The following is a 19,192-nucleotide window of genomic DNA, read 5'->3' as shown; positions in this document are numbered from 1 at the left end:
ATCTAATTAAAAAATAAATAAATCAAAAACTGCAACACCACTGAGGGTGATGCACCGCTACAAATCTTGATCTATTTCATTGCTACAAAAGATCGTGTTGCTTTAGATGTCCTTGTCATTCGTGCGCTATAGATCCCGATAATTGGATGTTGCATATTCTCGTGTACATTGATTGGTACTGTAGCCACTCATGACAATCGGATGTTGCAGATTCTGGTGCACGTCGGTTGGTACTGCAACCACTCACACTATGTAGAAGTTATAGCTCGATGCAGTCGCATCATCGCCAATGTGATGGCCCTAGTGACACATGAAGTGGGGGAAGACTGAGAGAAAGGAAATATGAAGACAATTAGAGTTTTTGGAGGGGTGGTTGGGTAGGGTGGGTGGATGTGTATTAATTTAATTTTATAATATATTTATAAAATAATAATATATTAATTAACAAATGTCTGATTTTTGAAATAATAAACTTAGCATATGATTTATGAAATGAGATTTTTAAAAGTAGGTTTCTATGTAATTTTCACTCAATAAATTTAGTTAATTTTTTTAGGATATTGGGCATAATTTGCCCATTAATCAGACTCTCTCATTTTGGGCTGACTGAGTGGGTTAATTTGTTTTGGGCCGAGCCTCTATGCCATTTGGTTTTTTCAATTTTTAGTTGTGCAGCCAAGCAGGGCAAACCGCCTCTGTTCTGCTATTTGTACTTCTGATTTGCTTACTTTCCGCCAACTCCAGCGTCTGACCTCAAGGGAAAGAAAGTCTTTATACCTAAGTCCGGCATATATAAGAGCGATAACGGGTATAAAGTTTATAACACTCAGTGCTTTCCCTCAGTTTGAAAAAATGGCAGGAAACTCAATTTCAGCACAGCTACAGGCTCTGAAATCTCTCTCTAACGTGCACGCCGATTCTGAACCCCTCAAAAAGCCGTTCACTCGCCCCTCGCTCATATTCGACCCCAAAGAGGCCGCTGATACCGACCTTGACACTATCCTCAACATTGCCCTCTCTGGTATTAGCATCTCAAATTTCTTAATTGAAAAACCTCTACTTGTATATGTTTTTCTAATGTTTGTTTATTTATTACTAGGATTGGAGGTTTTAATAGACAAGGAAGAGAGGTTTAGGAACTACAGGAACGATTTGTTTAGTTACAAGAGTAAGGAGCTTGACAGGGAGTTGTTGGGGATTGGAGATAATGACGGAATTAATGCATCAATTAGCTCGTATTTACGGTTACTAACAGGGTATTTGGAATTGAGTTCTGCTGTGAACACCTTGGAGTATTTAATCCGTAGATACAAGTACGTACTTTTTCCCCTTATTTTGTGGGTGATCATGGTAAATTTCACCTACTTGCTTGTTAAGCATCGTTTATAATTTTTTGATAGTCAAAAAGTTGAGTTTTTTTGGTTGTAGGGTTCATGTGTACAATACCGAGGAGCTAATTTTATGTGCATTGCCGTATCATGAGACTCACGTGTTTGTTCAAATAGTACAATTAATTAACGCAGGGTAAGTCTTTTTCTTTTATGAGTTCATTAGTACCCAAAATTCCTTGTGTTTGGATATTGTAAAATTTGGTTCTTGCTTCTTTGGATATTGTTTCTTTCCTTTAAATTTAGTTAATTGATAACATGATCATGACTGAATTAAATTTGTCAAACATACTACTTGAGCATGCAATTTTATTTCTACATGATTTATATTGGTGGTGCAGAAACAGCAGATGGAAATTTCTCGATGGAGTTAAAACATCAGGTGCTCCACTGCCCAGGCATGTCATTGTACAACAGTGTATCCAAGATATGGGGGTTTTGGAGGCTATATGTAATTATGTAAGAGTTTATTATTAGCAGTGTTTTCTTCTGTTTTCCTTTTTCCCATTATGATTGCCTGAAGGTTTTTAAATTTTTAAGGCTGCACCTTTAAAGAAGATTCACCAATCAAAAGTTGTGACTGGGTTCTGCACAGCAGTCGTTTTTGAGGTTTTGAGAGTAGTGACTATTGATAGTGATGTTGTGAAGAGGATTCTTCCATATTTGAATTCTGGACTTCAACCTGGTGCCAAAGGATCGAATCAGAAGGTCAAGTTCAAATGTGTAATTTTTATATTTGCTATTTTCCTGACCATAATTTGGCAGGTTTTATTTCTTGTGCTTTTAGTTGATTGATGGACCAATATCTTATTTATTTTCTTTATAGGCTGGTGCTCTAATTATTGTTACTTTACTAGCCCAAAAAGTGGCTCTGGCCCCAAATGTCGTTAAAGGCCTAATGCGTTCAATTGCTGACATAGTCAGGGCAGACGTAAACGAATCAGCTGACTTACAATGTGTCCGCATGTCATTTATGGCCCTAATCAACTTTGTTCAGGTACTGCTTTACGATTTCACTCTGGCATCTTAGTATTACATGTCATTTTTCACTTCCACAAGTCATGACTTGGACCATGATGCATTATGAGCTTATTGCTAAGTGTTTCAGTGGTGGTATGCACCCATAGATTTTGTGGCATAATTATTGTTATCAATCGTGTCCTTATGTTTCTTTGAACTTGATTTCTAGCTTCAATCAGTGTTAATTATACCAAGGAAGACTCTGGATGTCGTAACTGAAATCAGGTGGGCCTTGCTATCGCCATGTGGACTTTCATATGCACAATCTTGCACTTTCAGCACTCTCTTTATCTGGTAGTTTCTATTTTCTCATAGTAGTTCTATATCTTTCATATCTTGTTTTGACTTTGAAGGGATATTACGGGGATCCTTTTGGGACTGACCAAGGATTACAATATTGACAAATTCCTTGCTGTGTTTCTGGACTCCCTTCTTGAGCACTGGTATGGGAATGCCATTTTTAACTATGTAGGTTATTCTCCCTCTGTATTTTCCCGCTGAACTAAGTATCTTTTATTTGCAGTTTGTCTGATGATATCCGCCATTCTACTTTATTATCAATGATAGAGACTATTCCTTTGAAAGAACAAGTTAGTCATATAGTCTCTAAGCTTCTTAATACGTGCATGAGGATATCATTTGACAAGAAATATTGGGCATCTTCTGAATCAGGTTTGTCTGTTTTTACTTAGTTGTTAAAAGCATGCACCCTAGCTCTTTTTTAGTTTTGAACTGCACAGCATAAGTAAACAGCATAAAAGTTCAAGGTGAAGCCAAGCACAGAATGCACATGCTTACCTTCGAGCATTTTTGATTGCATCTGAATTACTTACATTTTTTCAGATTCTGCTCAACGTTTTGGTGGAATTACTTGATGCTTGATTATTTTAGTTGAAATTGCTCAGTTCTGAATTTTGTCAAATATGATGTCACGTGAAGAATTTTTATTCAGAATATAATCGGCGCTTTACTTTGATAAAGCTTACCTTCGTGCTTGAGGCCAAAAAGTCCTTGGTGCGTCCATGGTCTTAGCACATGAATCAATGGGGGAATTTTCATTCATAACAGAATACTCGCTTCACTTTGATGAAGCTTTATTTTATGCTCGAGGCCAAAGAGTCCTTGCTGTGTCCATGCTCTTAGCACATGTAGTGAGTGGCGGAGCTACAACATGGGATCAGTATGAGCAAAATTTAACTGAGGAAAAAATTTTCAAACACAAAATATAATAATATTAAGTAATAAAATAATCAAAATAAAAATGTCCTATTACGAAAATTTTATTTCAAATTTCATTGCGAGCCAATGACCCAACTGGACCCCACCTCCCTCTGCCACTACATCTAGTAACTATTGTTCCCCTAGGGCTCTAACTTCTTATCTACTCTTTATGTTGCTTTTGCATATGTTTAGTAGCTACAGATATGCATACATGCATCCAGATGGTTGAATAAAGTACTATCTTGGCTTATTGTCTTAATTGGGCACTGTGGAACTCTCATCAGGAAGCCGTGCCAGGAAGATACTGGATGCTGTTCACAAACACTACCAATTTGAATCAGGTGGAGCCATTCACAGATTCTTGAAGGTTTGTTGTTCTTGCTTCTTTGCAGTTGTATCCTTAATGATTCGAATGCTACTACTTATTTATGATTTTTTCCTGGCTTTTTTATAGGAGGCCAAAATGAAGTTCAAGAAAGATTGTTCGAGCTATGATATGCTGTGCAAGATATTTGATGGAATCTTGGATTTATCAAATGGAATATCTGATTTGAAATTTCTGTTTGCTCTGGAACATCCAGAGGTATTCTTTGACTTTGTTTAACTTTGATTTCATTACATTACCATTAATGTAATGCATTACTACCTATGAACCTTGGGCACTCCCACTGCAGTGGCATGACTGTCTCGTCGGACATGCACTTTAATAGGAAAGTAGTCTTGAGCTTCAAAATATCACTCTCTTGCCCCTAAATTTCCCTCCTGTTTCTCTCTCCACACTACCTGCGTCAGCAGTTATGGCTACTTTCACTACTTTCCCAGTGTTCTCCATAGAATCCCTCGATACTTCTCTCCTGCATCCCTGACCCCCTTAGGCATCATTCAGGCAACGCTGTGAAGGTAAAAGATACCATGACTCTTAGGCCTACCTACAATGAAGTAGTGCATGATTGGCATCTTCCGGCGAGCCAAAGAAGAGAAGTAGCAACGAGCTACTAAGTAACTGTTTTGGAGTTTCAAATGCATAGCCGCTGTTAACACCTAAACATGGATTTTTCTACACAGAGTGATTTCAATGATGGAAATAAAAAGAGAAATGTCTAGATCTCACCAAGGGATAGTTTGAAGACTTTTGATAGATCAAGCTAAAATTCAAGACCTGTAGAAGTGTAGAACTTGCTGCTAAATTTGTGCCAAATTTGGCAATGTTTTGCCTCATGATCTTCTAGTGAAGTTCCAGAGAGACTACTTTTTTGTTTCTCCCTCTTTTTGTCTCTGTTTTATTTTTCTTTCACGGTCCACGGACCTCTCCCTTTTTTGGTATCTATGAAGGCTCACTAACCCCCTTTGTTTGATAAAGATGATGGGCTTTAAGCTCTTCATAGCACAATAAATGTCGCATACACTCATACTGCATCTCCTTCTCCAATGGAAATTTCCATCACCATTTACTTAGCAAAGCTTGATAAAAAGTTTCCTCTCAAGTTTTACTGTGTATATTTATTAGCTAGGACGAATTTAGGTGTGGTATACAGTTATATTTGCTCCAATGGACATTCCATTTGATTTTGTCCAGGTCGAGGTTCGGAGGCTAGTGCTCTCGAGCTTGGATGTTGATGGCATTACGAGGGAGAAAGCTGCTGGCTCTAAGGTAGTGCCTGATTTACTCTACTTAGATTGCAGGTTGATACGACATGTTTCATATATTAGAAGTAAACATAAAGTTTAAAAATAAGCAGCGCCATGCCATTTTTTCGATGCTGGTTTCCATCTCTATACTGTTCTTGCCAGGTCGTCATTGTTTCTACAATTTGGAACATTTCTTGTGTTGCAATTAAGTGACTGTTTAACACACATTAATATATTTTATAGTTTGCTATAGAATCATTTTCAACCACACATTCGCACAATAAAATGTTCTACATGTATATCAAAAAATTTTCCTTACTTTTTGACCACACATTATTCTAAAAATGCTATTCACTGGTAGTTCTCTATTAATATATGACTGGCAAAATTAAAAAAAGAAGTAAAATTGTCTGTGTTTTCCGGCAAAACCTTTTGTTTCTTGTATCTTGCTCTTATATTCAATAACTATAAGATCTTTGCTCACCACATAAATGCTGACAATTTGTTCATAACAGATCTTTTACCATAGCCGGAATGTGGTCGTGGTTGTCTTGTTGCTTGGCTGGTTTTAATGCAGTATGATTTTACTTCTACATCTAAGGGAAAATCTGAAATATTCCATATCCCCCAAGAATTAAATCTCTCCTCTTTTCATGGTCGAAGAAACCATATTTAGTGCCTCATGCTTTCAATTTTATTGTGGTACTTCAAACTTTCTTGATGGCTCTTTATTCTGATTTTCTCAAAATTTGTTTTGCCTTTTTGTGCTTGGATCCATCAATGGTGGTGTGACCGACATTATTTGTATAAGTGATGTCTAAGCCTATGCTTGGCTCATATTTATAAACTGTTTATAAACACTCAGGCCACTTTTTTCCACACATTTCGAGAGAACCACAAGTAGTATCCATCACTCATTTCTATCTATATATAGTTTAAACCACTTATAAATGCTTCTCATACATGCTTTAAATTTGCGAAGTTTGCTTCTCATTTTTCATTCCCTTCGTACAATATTCAGTGTTAGAATTTTTTGACACCTGGTCATTGTAAGTTCTTTTCTTATACTTGATTCCTAAAGTGGTTCTTCTCTACCCAGAAATTTGTTGCCATTCAAGATGCAATACTGCAGCAGCTTTATGAAGATGACCTAAGTGTTGTCCTTGCTGTTCTGAATTTAAAGAAGTTGTCTGAAATAATAAATTCTGCGCGTCTGATTGAAGCACTCCAACATGTGATTCAGAGGTGCAGTGAGATCTTATTGTCAAGTAAGTATGCTGTTAAACTCTAGCATTCTGAATCTGGGGTCTATTCTTTGCTCGAAACTTAATTTATAGAGCTTCTGTTAGAATTCAAACGCCTAGGAGTTTTAACTTTTAACGGGAAATAATGCAAGTTATTGCTTTTTAAACCGTGACAATTAACATAAGACGATGTCAATCTATCTGAGTTATAAACACAATTAACTTGTGCAATTAAGAATACAATGAAGTTCAGCAATCACATATCCTAATTTATCAGGATAATTACCAGTTTTAATCTTCCTGAATCTTGCTTATTCTGCTTGTTGGATATGGTGCTACCCTCTAAGATAGAACGACATTAACTGCAAAGGAGGTCTGCTATATCTGTATATCCTACATTACTTCATATGAGTATAAATAGAAGTCATAAAAGTTGCAAAATCCTTACATTTTCAAGGAGCCAGCACATACACTGGGCTTATGCGAATTTTTGCTTGGTACTTTAAATACCTGCTGCATGCAAAAGGATCAAGTAATATTTAAATGTGGAACTACTAAAATGGAAAGATATCCAATTTGTCAAGAAGAGTTCCCAACATGTATCTTGCCTCTCTGAAAACACCTGAATATTAGTCATGAGATATTCCAACCACAAGAAAAGTACAAGAATTGTTACTGTTAGCGAAACGGTTGCAATGGACAGGTTCAAAATCACCAGTACATGAATTCTGGATGCCATCATTTTGAATTTACAAGTCTTTTACCATTTAAATGCAAAGCTAACTTGAATTAATCAATGAATGAAGAAAACTGCTTACCTAGAAAGGGAGGACAGGTTGGTTTGAGGACTTCTTTCTTCTAATCCTATCATCATCGCGCATATGTTCAATTTATTATCATTTGCTGCTCCTTGCAGGTTCATTAAATAACTCCTCTCTACCTTACAATGCTGCTGTGTTGTGCCTACAACAACTGATTATGAGTTTCAAAGATCTCGAAGAACATGCCTCAAACTTAGCGATGTCAATTTTCCCATTAATCCTAATTCATCCCAAGGTTCCTTTATTTTGGACTACTCTACGTTGTTTCCTCTTTAATGGGAAGTTGAGGATGTTTTTATTCATGATATTTGCTTGACTTGCTGTTTTAAATGTTCTTGCTGCCTAATCAGACCTGGAGATTGAATCTGAAGGCATTGGAATTAGCTAAGGAGTTAAAATGGTCTCTTTACAGGAATCTTAACAATCTTTCTGGTCGACACAAGGTAAGTTGATTTTCCATATGTAAGCTTTTGTAAATCCATTGCATTTGGATACCTAGCATTGGAACTTTTGAAGGATGGGTTCCACTTTTGATTTCAGATTCTAATAATGATGTGCCCAATATCCCTTTAGTTGATTTTCTCATGTGTCAGACCTAAAATCTTCCATCATCCTTGGACAGTCTTTCTTCTAGCCATTCAAAATTATTTTTATTTCATTTCTTTTTATTTTATGGCCTATTCTATTTACAAAGTTCGCAAATTCTGATCTGAGACCCATATTTATTTCTGCCATTTAAATTGACTAAGAAGTTGGAGATATGCACTGTACATATGCTTCTTGTTTCTTTTTCTTCAGTTTATTGTACAACCTTCCTTAACATTGTGTTAAAATAAAGATTATTGTGATGAATTGTCAACCACTTGCATCTCAGTGAACATAGGTGTTTATAAGCAACTTAATCATTAATCACATTGTAGGCTTGTAGTGTCATTAAGGAGTTTTTATGTAATTTGTCAACACAGTGAATTGCTGTTAGGTGTATCTGACATTCACATCTATAAAATTGCAGAAGATGCTATTGTGTATGGAAAGGAGCAATGTAGAGATAAGATATAGTGAGAGGGACCTTAGTTCTCTTAAGTGTAATTATGTCCTGTTAAAAATAAGTTATGTAGAAAGCAGGGTAAACATATATATAGAGCTTTTGGTCCAAAATCTGCGATCTCTGTTGAGTATATAATGGTGGAAAAATGTGCAGAAAAGAACCTCTTTTTGGAGTCGGTCCCTCGTTAGAAAAAAAATAGGATTGTCATCCTTATCATCACTAAGAGAGATCAAAACATGTTAATCCGTCTGTTTCAAAGCCTCCAGGTCCAGATTTTCATTGGAATTCTCATTGGAGTCTTGCATTGCCATCCATTGTATAAACTTTTCTACGGAGTTATGATTGCGAAGATCAAGGTAGCTCTAAAAAGGATGGAAGTTGGTAAGACTGGTAACTGGATGGTATATTTGTTGATATTTGGAAGCATTTTGGAGAAGTTATAGTTTCTTGATTAACAAAAAAAAATAAAAAAATTTAATGAAAATGCTGAATGAGTGGATGTCAAGTATATTTGTTCCCATTTCTTATATATGGGTGATATCATGATTGCCTAACTATCATGGCATTAAATCAGTGAGACTGAGTTACACAGTGATGCTTTGAGAGAGAGAGAGAGAGAGAGAGAGAGAGAGAGAGAGAGAGAGAGAGAGAGAGAGGATTACCCAAGAGTCTTTTGAGATTTGAATTACCAATATTTGTTTTAATCATGGATGAACTAAAGGTAAGCGAGTTGATGGATTTGTAGATAATATGATGCTTGTATTCGAATAAGTGGAAGAGGGGCTCTGTATGTAATTTTTGTGATATTCGAAATGACATCTAATTAATTGAGTGTAGGTGAGATGACAATTGTTGACTCCATTTTTTTGCGATGATAGCTTGGCCAATAGGTGTCAGGCTTACTCGTGTCTACGCGAGCAAATTCCGACACGTAACGATCGGAATAGTCGATCGTAAGGTCAATCAGATGTGGAAGATGCTCTATAACACGAGACGAACATGCTCGAGTACCGACGGTATGATTGATAACAATTTAAAATGAACTAATATCAGTTTTTGGGGTCATCAGGGATTTCAGGAGGCGTGTTGGTGATGTGGGACACTAGGGTGCTTGAGATTAAGGAGGTGAGTATAGGGGTGTTCTCTATATCGATTTCTTTCAAAAATTGTGAGGATGGATTTCGGTGGATGTTAATAGGAGTTTATGGGCCTAATTCTGATGACAGTAGAGTGGGTTTGTGGGATGAACTGGCTGGAATGAGGGCTTGGTGGAATCTCCCTACATGTATTGGGGGTGATTTCAACGTGATTCGATTTCCGTCGGAGAGGTCGAGTGGTGGGAGACTAACTAGGGCGATGGAGGAGTTCTCAGATTTCATTAGGGAGAATTTGTTGGTGGATTTACCTATGATTGGGGGAGATTTGACCTGGTCATCCAATCGGGATCAACCCGTTCTGTCTCGTATTGATAGGTTCTTGATTTGTGGGGAGTGGGAGTCTAAATATTCAGATGTCACTCAGAGAAGATTGGGGAGGGTATACTCGGATCATTTTCCTATTATGTTATCGGGGAATAGAAGGGGTGGTGGAAGAAGACCTTTCAGGTTTGAGAAGATGTGGTTGAAAGTAAAAGGTTTTAGGGAGCGTGTACAGACGTGGTGGACTTCCTATGAAGTCAGTGGGTCTCCCTGTTTTGTATTGGATCAGAAGCTAAAGGCGTTGAAAGGGGACTTAAAGAAATGGAATGAGGAAGTTGTAGGCAATGTTAACTGCAGTAAAAATCAGTGTCTGTCAGAAATAGAGGAATTGGATAGGCGGGAGGAGAGTGAGGGGTTGACTGGGGAGGAGAAGGAGAGACATAGAGGATTAAAGGAAGAGATGGAGAGGTTGGTAGAGATGGAGGAGATTAATTGGCGACAGAAATCTAGAGTTACTTGGTTGAAAGAGGGGGATAAATGCACTAAATTCTTCCACAGGGTCGCCAATTCTAGTAGGAGGAACAACTCCATCACAGTTTTGGAGGTGGATGGGGTTACTTATGAGGAACCACAGGAAATTGGAAGCCAACTGGTTAATTTTTATCAGAACCTCTATCGGGAGCAATTTGAATGGAGGCCAGAATTGGGGGGATTGCATTTTTCTACAATCAATGAGGATGATGCCCGATGGATGGAGAGACCATTTGGGGAGGATGAAATTAAGGAGGTCGTTTTCAGCATGAACGATGATAAGGCCCCGGGACCGGACGGTTTCTCGTTCTCATTCTACAAAGCGTGTTGGGATGTGGTTCGACTGGACATTGTGAATACTTTATCTTATTTTTTTGAACGTGGCAGATTCCAGAGAAGTTCTAATGCCACATTTATTGTGCTCATCCCTAAGAAACCGAGAGCGACTGATATTAAGGACTTTCGCCCCATTAGCCTTGTCAGCGGGGTGTATAAGATTATTTCGAAAGTTTTGGCAAACAGATTAAAGGAGGTACTGGGAAAAGTAGTGTCCAAGTTTCAGAATGCATTTGTAAAAGGGCGTCAGATTTTGGACTCTGTGCTTATAGCGAATGAATGCATAGATTCAAGAATGCGCCTAAGGGCCCCAGGGATGCTTTGTAAGCTAGATATTCAGAAGGCTTACGACCATGTGAATTGGGGTTTCTTGTTATATATGCTCAGGCGCTGTGGCTTTGGGGATAAATGGTGTAAATGGATTCAATTCTGTATTTCTACTGTTTCATTCTCAGTTTTGGTCAACGGAACACCAGAGGGTTATTTCCGGAGCAGTAGAGGCTTGAGACAAGGGGATCCATTACCCCCATTGTTATTTGTCATTGTGATGGAGGCTCTCAGTAGGATGATTGAAAGAGCAGTGAGAGCGGGTTTGATAAGGGGTTTTATGGTTGATCAATTGTAGGTGTCTCATCTGTTATTTGCAGATGACACGCTGATCTTATGTGATGCAGATGTAGAACAATTCAGGAACTTGCGCCGTCTGCTCTTATGTTTTGAAGCGGTGTCTGGTTTGAAAATTAATTTGGGAAAGTCTGAGGCTATTCCAGTTGGGGAGGTTAATAATGTCGAGGAGCTGGCTGATATATTGGGTTGTAAGGTTGCGCAGTTGTCGATGTCATATCTAGGACTCCCATTAGGGGCACGATTTAAAAGTACCCATATCTGGAATGGTCTTGTGGACAGGATGGAGAGAAGGTTAGCAGGGTGGAAGCGTATGTATCTTTCTAAGGGTGGTAGACTTACTCTCATTAAATCCACTCTCTACAATCTCCCTACTTACTTTTTGTCATTGTTCCCCATTCCGATAGCAGTGGCAAAGAGACTAGAGAGGCTTCAAAGAGAATTTCTGTGGGCAGGGTTGGGAGAGGGGAGGAGACTCCATTTGGTCAATTGGGGAGTTGTTTGTTTGCCGATGAGGATGGGAGGTCTTGGGGTGAGGAGCTTTGTGTTGTTCAATAAAGCCTTATTAGGCAAGTGGTTGTGGCGATTTGGAGTGGAGAGGGACAGTTTCTGGAGAGAAATAATTGGGGCGAAGTATGGTGTGACCGAGGGGGGATGGTGTACATTTGAGGATTGTGGTTTTTATGGGGTGAGCTTGTGGAGGTATATCCGACGGGGATGGAGTGCATTTGTGGACAAACTGAAGTTTGTGGTTGGAAATGGTAATGAGATTAAATTTTGGGATGATTGTTGGTGCGGAGATCAACCGCTGAAGGAGAGATTCCCTTCTTTGTATCGTATTGCCTTAGTGTTCACTGCCATGGTGAGTGATTCCTTAGACATTCATAATGGGAGTTATAGTTGGAATATAACTTTTGGGAGGGATCTTCAGGATTGGGAATTGGAAGATTATTCGCTATTTATAACCATTTTACATGAGGCCCAAATTCGAATTGGAGAGAGGGATTGCATCAGGTGGAGGATAGCACAGGATGGCATTTTTTCGGTTTGCTCGTACTTTGGTTCCCTCATGGGATGTGTGAATAATTCATTCCCATGGAAGTTGGTTTGGCAGTGTAAATTGCCTCCTCGGGTGGCATTCCTATTGTGAACAGTTGTGAGAGGACAGGTCTCAACGGTAGATAATCTTCGTCGTAAAGGCTTTTATGCAATTGAGTGGTGTTATATGTGCAAGAAGGATGGGGAGACGATTGATCATTTGTTCATTCATTGTGATGGTGTACGTTGGATCTGGAACAGTATAATCAGTTCACAATCTATGGATTGGGTGATGCCTCGTCGTATAGAGGACGTGATACGGGCATGGCGTAGAAAACTTCGGGATAAAGATAGCAAACTAGTATGGCACCTTATCCCGGGTTGCATTGTTTGGTGCGTGTGGAGAGAAAGGAACAACCGTTGCTTCGAAGACCAAACAAAGACAAGAGAGCAGATAAGAGAAACATTTTACTTTACTTTGTACTCTTGGTTTAATGCTGTGGCTAGAAATCCTGGAGATGGGTTGCCTAATTTCATGTTTTTCCTTAATAGCTTAAAGTGATTGTGCACCCCCCGTGTATTCTCTTTTAAGTAATAAAATTATTTGATTACCTATCAAAAAAAAAAAAAAAAAATGAACTATCACAAACTCCCCCCAAAGTTGAAGGTGATTTGAACTCGTTTCAATGTGGAATTAACAAGAAAGAGGTTTTTGTTATGGGAATTCAAATGTGCGATCTTGCATACATTTTTTTCCATCCCATTATATGTTACAAAAGTTGCTATTTATAGAGCTGGGCCGACATGGTCATTGTTGGACCAAAACCACATGGCCTCATCCCAACAACCGGAGTGCAATACATTAATTACATTGACAAGGGGTCGGCTGCCCTACACCTTCTGCTAACATTTCTTACATTCATTAATACAAACATTAAATCATTCTTAAAGATATTCTTTAGATTCGCTTTAAAGGCGGTAGGTGCTTCGGCTTTAAGAGAGAGAGCTTTGGATGTGCTGTGGCTCGGACTAAATAGGGAGTGCTTCGCCACAAGGGGCTTTGGACGAAGATAGTAATTCGGCTAAAGAACGGCTTGTTCATTTCTTTATTTTTGATCTTGTTGATTGTCAGTTGTCTGTGTATAGTACCTCCATGCTGCATTGACGTCTCGAGGCGTAACAACAACGTTTAGGTGAACAAAATAAGAAGAGATGGAGAAAGAATTGAGTGTAATGCCTCGAAACCTATACTTCGGAGGTTACTTAAATAATCACTTTAATCACTATAAATGTTGATTGACGTATTATAATATATAAAAATATTTGAGAAACATTGCGGAATAAACTAAACTATTTTATTGTCTTATAAAAAGTTATATAAATTCAAACCACTAATGAACTATAAATTTAGCACTTATTTTTAAAAATTCTACATTTGATTTTTGAATAAAAATAAAATAAAATAAAATTCTAATTTGAATAAAAAAATGTTTTCTAACTAAATATTAAAAGAAAATTTTAAATTCTTAATCCAGCAACACGGACTCTATCAACAGTTTTAACCTCCAACTTCGATCCAATCAAGCATCTATAAAAATAATTAAGAATATGGAATGAGCATATGAATATACTCAGTATAGATTTCATGTCAGTATTTTCACAGTTTAATATAAAAAGCAAGTAAAATATGCACATAATATAACTTTCTTAATGGGATGGAAACTTGACCGTCTCATTTTCACTTAGGTCAAACTCATTCTCAATCTCCACTTAGGGTATTTAGCCCTGTGGCTAGTTTCCGTGTAGATTTACATAATAATACCCTATGATATTTCTCACATCATCTTTTTTTACTTTGGAACATATAATAGCGCATAAAAAACTTTTAACTTAAAATATTAAAATTTGAAAACACACCATCATTGGGCATTTAGAGAAATCCATACCTATTTGTTAAATTTCTTGTGTACTTGAGCTATTTAGGATAGAAAATTCTTGCGAACGGATCTCGAACGTGTCGAGAAAATTTTATTTTCTTTTCCTTTCCTTTCTTTCTCTTTGCTGTTTTCTTTTTCCTTTCCTTTCTATCTTTTTCTCTCTCCTCTCTTCTCTCTCTCTCTCTTTCTTCCTTTCTCTCTCTTTCTTTTCACACTTTTTTTCTTTCTTTCCGTCTCTCTAAATTGTGTGAATTAAAGTGCACAATATGGGTATTTATAGGTATGATAATGATAATGGTCTACTTAGAATTTTACTAGAATTTAAATTGGACTCTTAACAAACATCCTTATCAAATAAAATTCTAATTACATGATGATAAGATTCAAGTATAAATATATTAAAATCCTAAATTTATATAAGCACCTTTATATTAAATAATTCGATAATAATTTAATATATATCCAAATATTAAGTATGATAAAATTCTAAACTTATTTAAATACTTTTATATCAGTAATTTAATAGATATTCAAAATAATACGAAAATTTAATTTCATACATTTTATGCCTCATAAATTTTTTTTTATTATTTTTTTTTTTTTGGGGGGCCATAAATTCGTAATGCATGTTCCCTCAAAGTTTGAAAAGTTGTGCTTTCCCACTTAACATTCTCTCATATGTTGTATTGTCTCGCTTTAAGGAGGTCAGTTTATGCCTCCCTTAAAGTTTGAAAAGTTGTGCTTTCCCACTTAACATGGTGGTATTACACTGAGCATATTTTTAAGGCAGCTCACATGGAAGACAAATTGGTGGAGAATCATTTGAGCATATATGGTGAATGCCATTGGATGCACTTGTCAAGGAAACTGATGGAACATATGTTAGTTGTAGTCCTAGAGGAAAATGCTTGACATGAAATAGTATGACTGAAAAGGGTTGGAGCATTTATTGTTCAACTTTGGAGATGACTCAAACGGAATGGAGTGAAAGAAGAGGATCCGTCTACCCCAAATGAACATGTATAAGACTATGCTGAGTTGAGATAGAATTATTTGACTAGTTGTCTCTTGCATTTGTTTTTAAATTTTTTTCAAATATGTTGTTCTCGGGGTCTACACAGGAATAACCATGTACGCATCTTTATGTATATTTTGGATTGGTTGCCACAACTGCATATGTATGCATGTTTACTTTTATTTTGGATTGTTTGTGACAATTGCAAGCATTAGGCTTCATTTAAATTGGTTTTTTAAGGTATGTGTATATATACTTAATAGGTTTGAATGTGTTCGTATGTTTGTGCACAGAAATATACTTCTGAAACATACCGGTATTTCATATTTTCATCGAAAAGAATGATAATGTCCATATGGAAGTACTATCTGAATACTGTTTGCTGAAACGCAATTATTTGAAAAATAATCATTGCTCATCTTATTTTAGCAGTTCTGGTATATCTTCTGTTACTTGAATTCCTATCTTAAACTAATGCAGAAATTGGATCCTGAACGGATATCTTCTGTTAATATGGAGAATATCAGTAAGTTAGCAGAGACATTCTTACTGAACCCTGAGGAGTACATGCCGTGGCTTACTAAATGTTGCAATGCCCACATGCAGTCAAAGAAATTGTTCTTCTCGATTTTGTTGCAGTCATTAATGGCGTCAGAAATTGGTAAATTTTCTAGTTCCCCTCTTTTTCACTATATATGTGTGCCCTCCTACCCACCTCCACTTGTGACCTAACTTGGAAAGCAGATCTAGAACAATTATTGTGTGACCATGTTCTCTGTTAATGTCAATTGCTATTTATTCTTTTTTTATTTTTTCAATCTTTACCAAAAAGGAAGAAAGTTTGGTTAGGACTTCTACCCACTTTATCCTATTTCTGGAAGCTGTAGATAAGCTGCTTCCTGCTATCTATTGCTATAACTGTAGTTTTGATTGGTTGCTGTAGAGACACAGCTATCATATTGGTAGTATGTCAAAGCAATATTAATTGTGGACGGGAATGGGATATCAAGCAATGTTTCTTGATAGTGGTCTACTTGGCGAAAGAAATACTCCCAATTTGCTTTTAAAAAACACTAGATGTGTTTTTGCTTATTTTCCACGGATTCCATTTACACACTTTTTTGTTGAGTAGCCTAGTTATTGTTGAGAATTAACATCATGCTGCCACTGCTGGTTGGCAGCCCAATATTCTTGGACTTGTTCATATTTTATTTTTTCTTTATAATAGTACTCTTATTTCATTGGAAAACGTCTTTACTTTTTTACCTCAACTTTTATCTGGATTTGGAAATGGAACCAAAAGGTTTTCATGCTCTCTCACAATGTGCCTCTTGTATCAACAAGTTTAATTATGGCTCCCAGGCCTTACTCTTCTACTTTGGATAATAGTTTTTGTATCTTTGAGGAGTTGTTTCTCGTTTCTTTAGACGTCTTCTTTTGAAATTTATGGGTTTATTTCTAGATTGATATTTGGTATACGATGATAGTAGCATTAATGCTTTCAGGGTACTGTGTGTATTTAAAATGTTATCTTTTCACACATGTTGTGGCACTTCGATGTCATAATGCGTTTTTTCATTTTCCTTGTAGATTTTGGACAGTTTTCTGTGCTATTTGATTCTTGCTTTCCAATTCTCAGAAAGGAGTGGGGAATGCTAGAGTCTGTTGGGATATCATCAGAGCAGGTACAGTGGGTTTACTATTTACTGATGAAACACTCAACTACATCTGTGTGCGTGTGCCTGAAATTGAATAGTATGATAGCAGTCAAACAGAAGAATTCTGGATGAAGATTGCATAAGAATCTTAGAACATGTGTCTGACACCAACATCAAAGACCTGAATGTGGAGATTCTCGCTTGCTTGTTTTGGAGGCTACTAGAAGCATTAATTGCAACAGCACCTGAGGATGCATCTTTGGTTGGTGACTCCTGATTTATATATATATATTTTGATAGGTTTTGTTCCGCTATGAATGCTACAACTGTGATCCACCATTTGTTACAGGATAGGAAGGGGAAGTGGGTATGCATGCTTCAGGATTTATTTTTTTTCTTTGCTTCCAACTCCAAGGACATTTTCAAGAAGCATTTGGAATACCTTGTTATAAAATGCAAGATCTCACCATTGCAAATGATGTTGAAACTTTTTACTGAAGAAGGTTTGGTTATGCCAGCATCATTAATTTTCCTTGTGCCATTTTTGTATTATTTGTTTTTGTAGTTCTATTGTCAATTGTCCTCGATCTAGGTAATGTGTATTGCATTGTACTTGATCATTTTGTGATTCTATGTTGGGCATTTGATATCAATTTGTATTGACATAGAAACACTAACTTTAATTTTATTAATATTTTGAATTAATTGATATCTTAATTTGAAGACAATAAATGCTTTTAAGTGCCAAGTTTAATCTGGAATGCCATGAGATCTTTTTCCATATGATATTGGACTATGAGAAATAAACATGTACAGTGGTGTACTGGGCATAGATGGTAACATGTATAATTACATGAGCTGCACAGTGATGCAAGGACTTGTCTGTTAACCTTGCTGCTCCACAATTAGACTAAGGCCTCAATGGCTGACTGCTAAGAACATTTTACAATGTATGGATGTATGGATGGATATCTAGAGGTGTATTTTGTTGTGTTGTGTTAAATTATAGATTTATTCTATTCTTTTTAATTAATATTTCATCTGATTATTTTTATAACTTATAATGAAAGGACCTTTTATTTGATTTCTCAATAAAGATGCCTGGTTGTAAAGCTTATCAGAGATTTATTTATTTGCATTCACGCCTTTTGGAAAGATGATAAAAAATTGTGTCTTTCAGTAAGATTCTGTTATCTCATCGTCTTTTCCTGTTTGATTCTTTAAATTTTCAGGCGCTCCACCTGCTGTTCAAGCTGAGAGTCTCTGTTATTTCTCAAATCTTTGTTCTCAGACAGATGATGGCTCATCTCTTCAGCTCCTTGCCGAATTTCCTGCGATTCTTGTTCCACTTTCAAGTGATAACCAGGTTCTCGAACTTCGTTTTCTTTTTTTCTTCTCAATTTTTGGTTGATTCTGTTGGTTGTTTCATTAGCCAAAACTACTGACATTTATATCTCTTCTCTTCTCAAGAATACTGATGTTTCTGTAATCCTTTTGATTGTTAAATATACTTTATAAGCATGTCATTAACTAATACTATATGATCTTTTTTATCTAGAATGTACGAGTTGCTGCCATGAGCTGCATTGAAGAGCTATCTAAAGTGTGGTCCCATACTAGTGACTCAGGATCCAATAGTGGTATTGCCCTTTTAAATTTGTAAACAACTGCTTCCATATTTTTACTGGCCTTTTTAACTGAGAAAAATTGCAGGAAATGATGGAGTCTGGTTGCATTTTCTTGGGGGTCTGTTAGACTTAGTGGTTCGGCAGAAGAAGCTGATATTATCTGACAGAAATCTTCTTAGCTCTTTCTTCACATCTCTGCTCAGTTCCTCAGCTCATAGCTTGTTGGTGCAACAGGCTATTGGAAATAGGTTATCCATTTGTTTTTTTTAATTCTCTTATTACCTGGGTAAACAGTGAAAGCTTTCTTCGTATTTGATGTCAGTTCCTTGATTGATGAGGTTTGTTTATTGCTAATGCATTTTGACTAAATGATTTGTGAATATCTATTGCTGATTATGGGATCTGTTTCTTTCTTAATTTCACTCGATTCATATACTTCTAGTTAATGAACGTTGACCACTTATAGAACGAGGGAGTCATGACCCTTCTTTCTTTTTATATGTGCCCGACACGCTACGCTTGTCCGACGATGGCTCCATAAGGCCTTCTTTTTCCTACGTTATCTTCATTGTTATGCTGACATTAATGCTCTGTTACCGCATAATCATTGTGCTTTGACAAACTCATGCTATTTGT

The 19,192-nt window shown here is 36.8% G+C and overlaps 1 protein-coding gene across 3 annotated transcripts in view; it reads left to right on the top strand.

Annotated features, from left to right (window-relative positions):
* The first annotated feature begins 680 nt into the window (after nucleotides 1–680).
* Nucleotides 681–19,192, top strand: part of LOC111391876 (uncharacterized protein At3g06530) — a 38,252-nt gene continuing 19,740 nt past the window's right edge. For 2 of the 3 annotated variants that reach the window (XM_023017154.1, XM_023017152.1), the window contains exons 1-22: nucleotides 681–1,021; nucleotides 1,100–1,313; nucleotides 1,429–1,524; nucleotides 1,730–1,847; nucleotides 1,929–2,096; nucleotides 2,215–2,385; nucleotides 2,578–2,633; nucleotides 2,762–2,851; nucleotides 2,932–3,080; nucleotides 3,914–3,996; nucleotides 4,084–4,212; nucleotides 5,206–5,280; nucleotides 6,358–6,526; nucleotides 7,419–7,558; nucleotides 7,674–7,766; nucleotides 15,751–15,931; nucleotides 16,861–16,955; nucleotides 17,035–17,190; nucleotides 17,278–17,431; nucleotides 18,161–18,294; nucleotides 18,487–18,568; nucleotides 18,642–18,804. In XM_023017154.1, the coding sequence (XP_022872922.1) occupies nucleotides 853–1,021; nucleotides 1,100–1,313; nucleotides 1,429–1,524; nucleotides 1,730–1,847; nucleotides 1,929–2,096; nucleotides 2,215–2,385; nucleotides 2,578–2,633; nucleotides 2,762–2,851; nucleotides 2,932–3,080; nucleotides 3,914–3,996; nucleotides 4,084–4,212; nucleotides 5,206–5,280; nucleotides 6,358–6,526; nucleotides 7,419–7,558; nucleotides 7,674–7,766; nucleotides 15,751–15,931; nucleotides 16,861–16,955; nucleotides 17,035–17,190; nucleotides 17,278–17,431; nucleotides 18,161–18,294; nucleotides 18,487–18,568; nucleotides 18,642–18,804 (2,885 nt within the window). In that variant the 5' untranslated portion in view covers nucleotides 681–852. The remainder of the gene's footprint in view (nucleotides 1,022–1,099; nucleotides 1,314–1,428; nucleotides 1,525–1,729; nucleotides 1,848–1,928; nucleotides 2,097–2,214; nucleotides 2,386–2,577; nucleotides 2,634–2,761; nucleotides 2,852–2,931; nucleotides 3,081–3,913; nucleotides 3,997–4,083; nucleotides 4,213–5,205; nucleotides 5,281–6,357; nucleotides 6,527–7,418; nucleotides 7,559–7,673; nucleotides 7,767–15,750; nucleotides 15,932–16,860; nucleotides 16,956–17,034; nucleotides 17,191–17,277; nucleotides 17,432–18,160; nucleotides 18,295–18,486; nucleotides 18,569–18,641; nucleotides 18,805–19,192) is intronic. The other variant, XM_023017153.1, reaches the window with a different exon arrangement.

The sequence above is a fragment of the Olea europaea genome, unplaced genomic scaffold (genome assembly GCF_002742605.1).
Source record: "Olea europaea var. sylvestris unplaced genomic scaffold, O_europaea_v1 scaffold855, whole genome shotgun sequence".
NCBI classification, from domain to species: Eukaryota; Viridiplantae; Streptophyta; class Magnoliopsida; order Lamiales; family Oleaceae; genus Olea; species Olea europaea.
The sequence above is the reverse complement of the archived record's forward strand: the minus strand, read 5'-3'. Positions and strand labels throughout refer to the sequence as shown.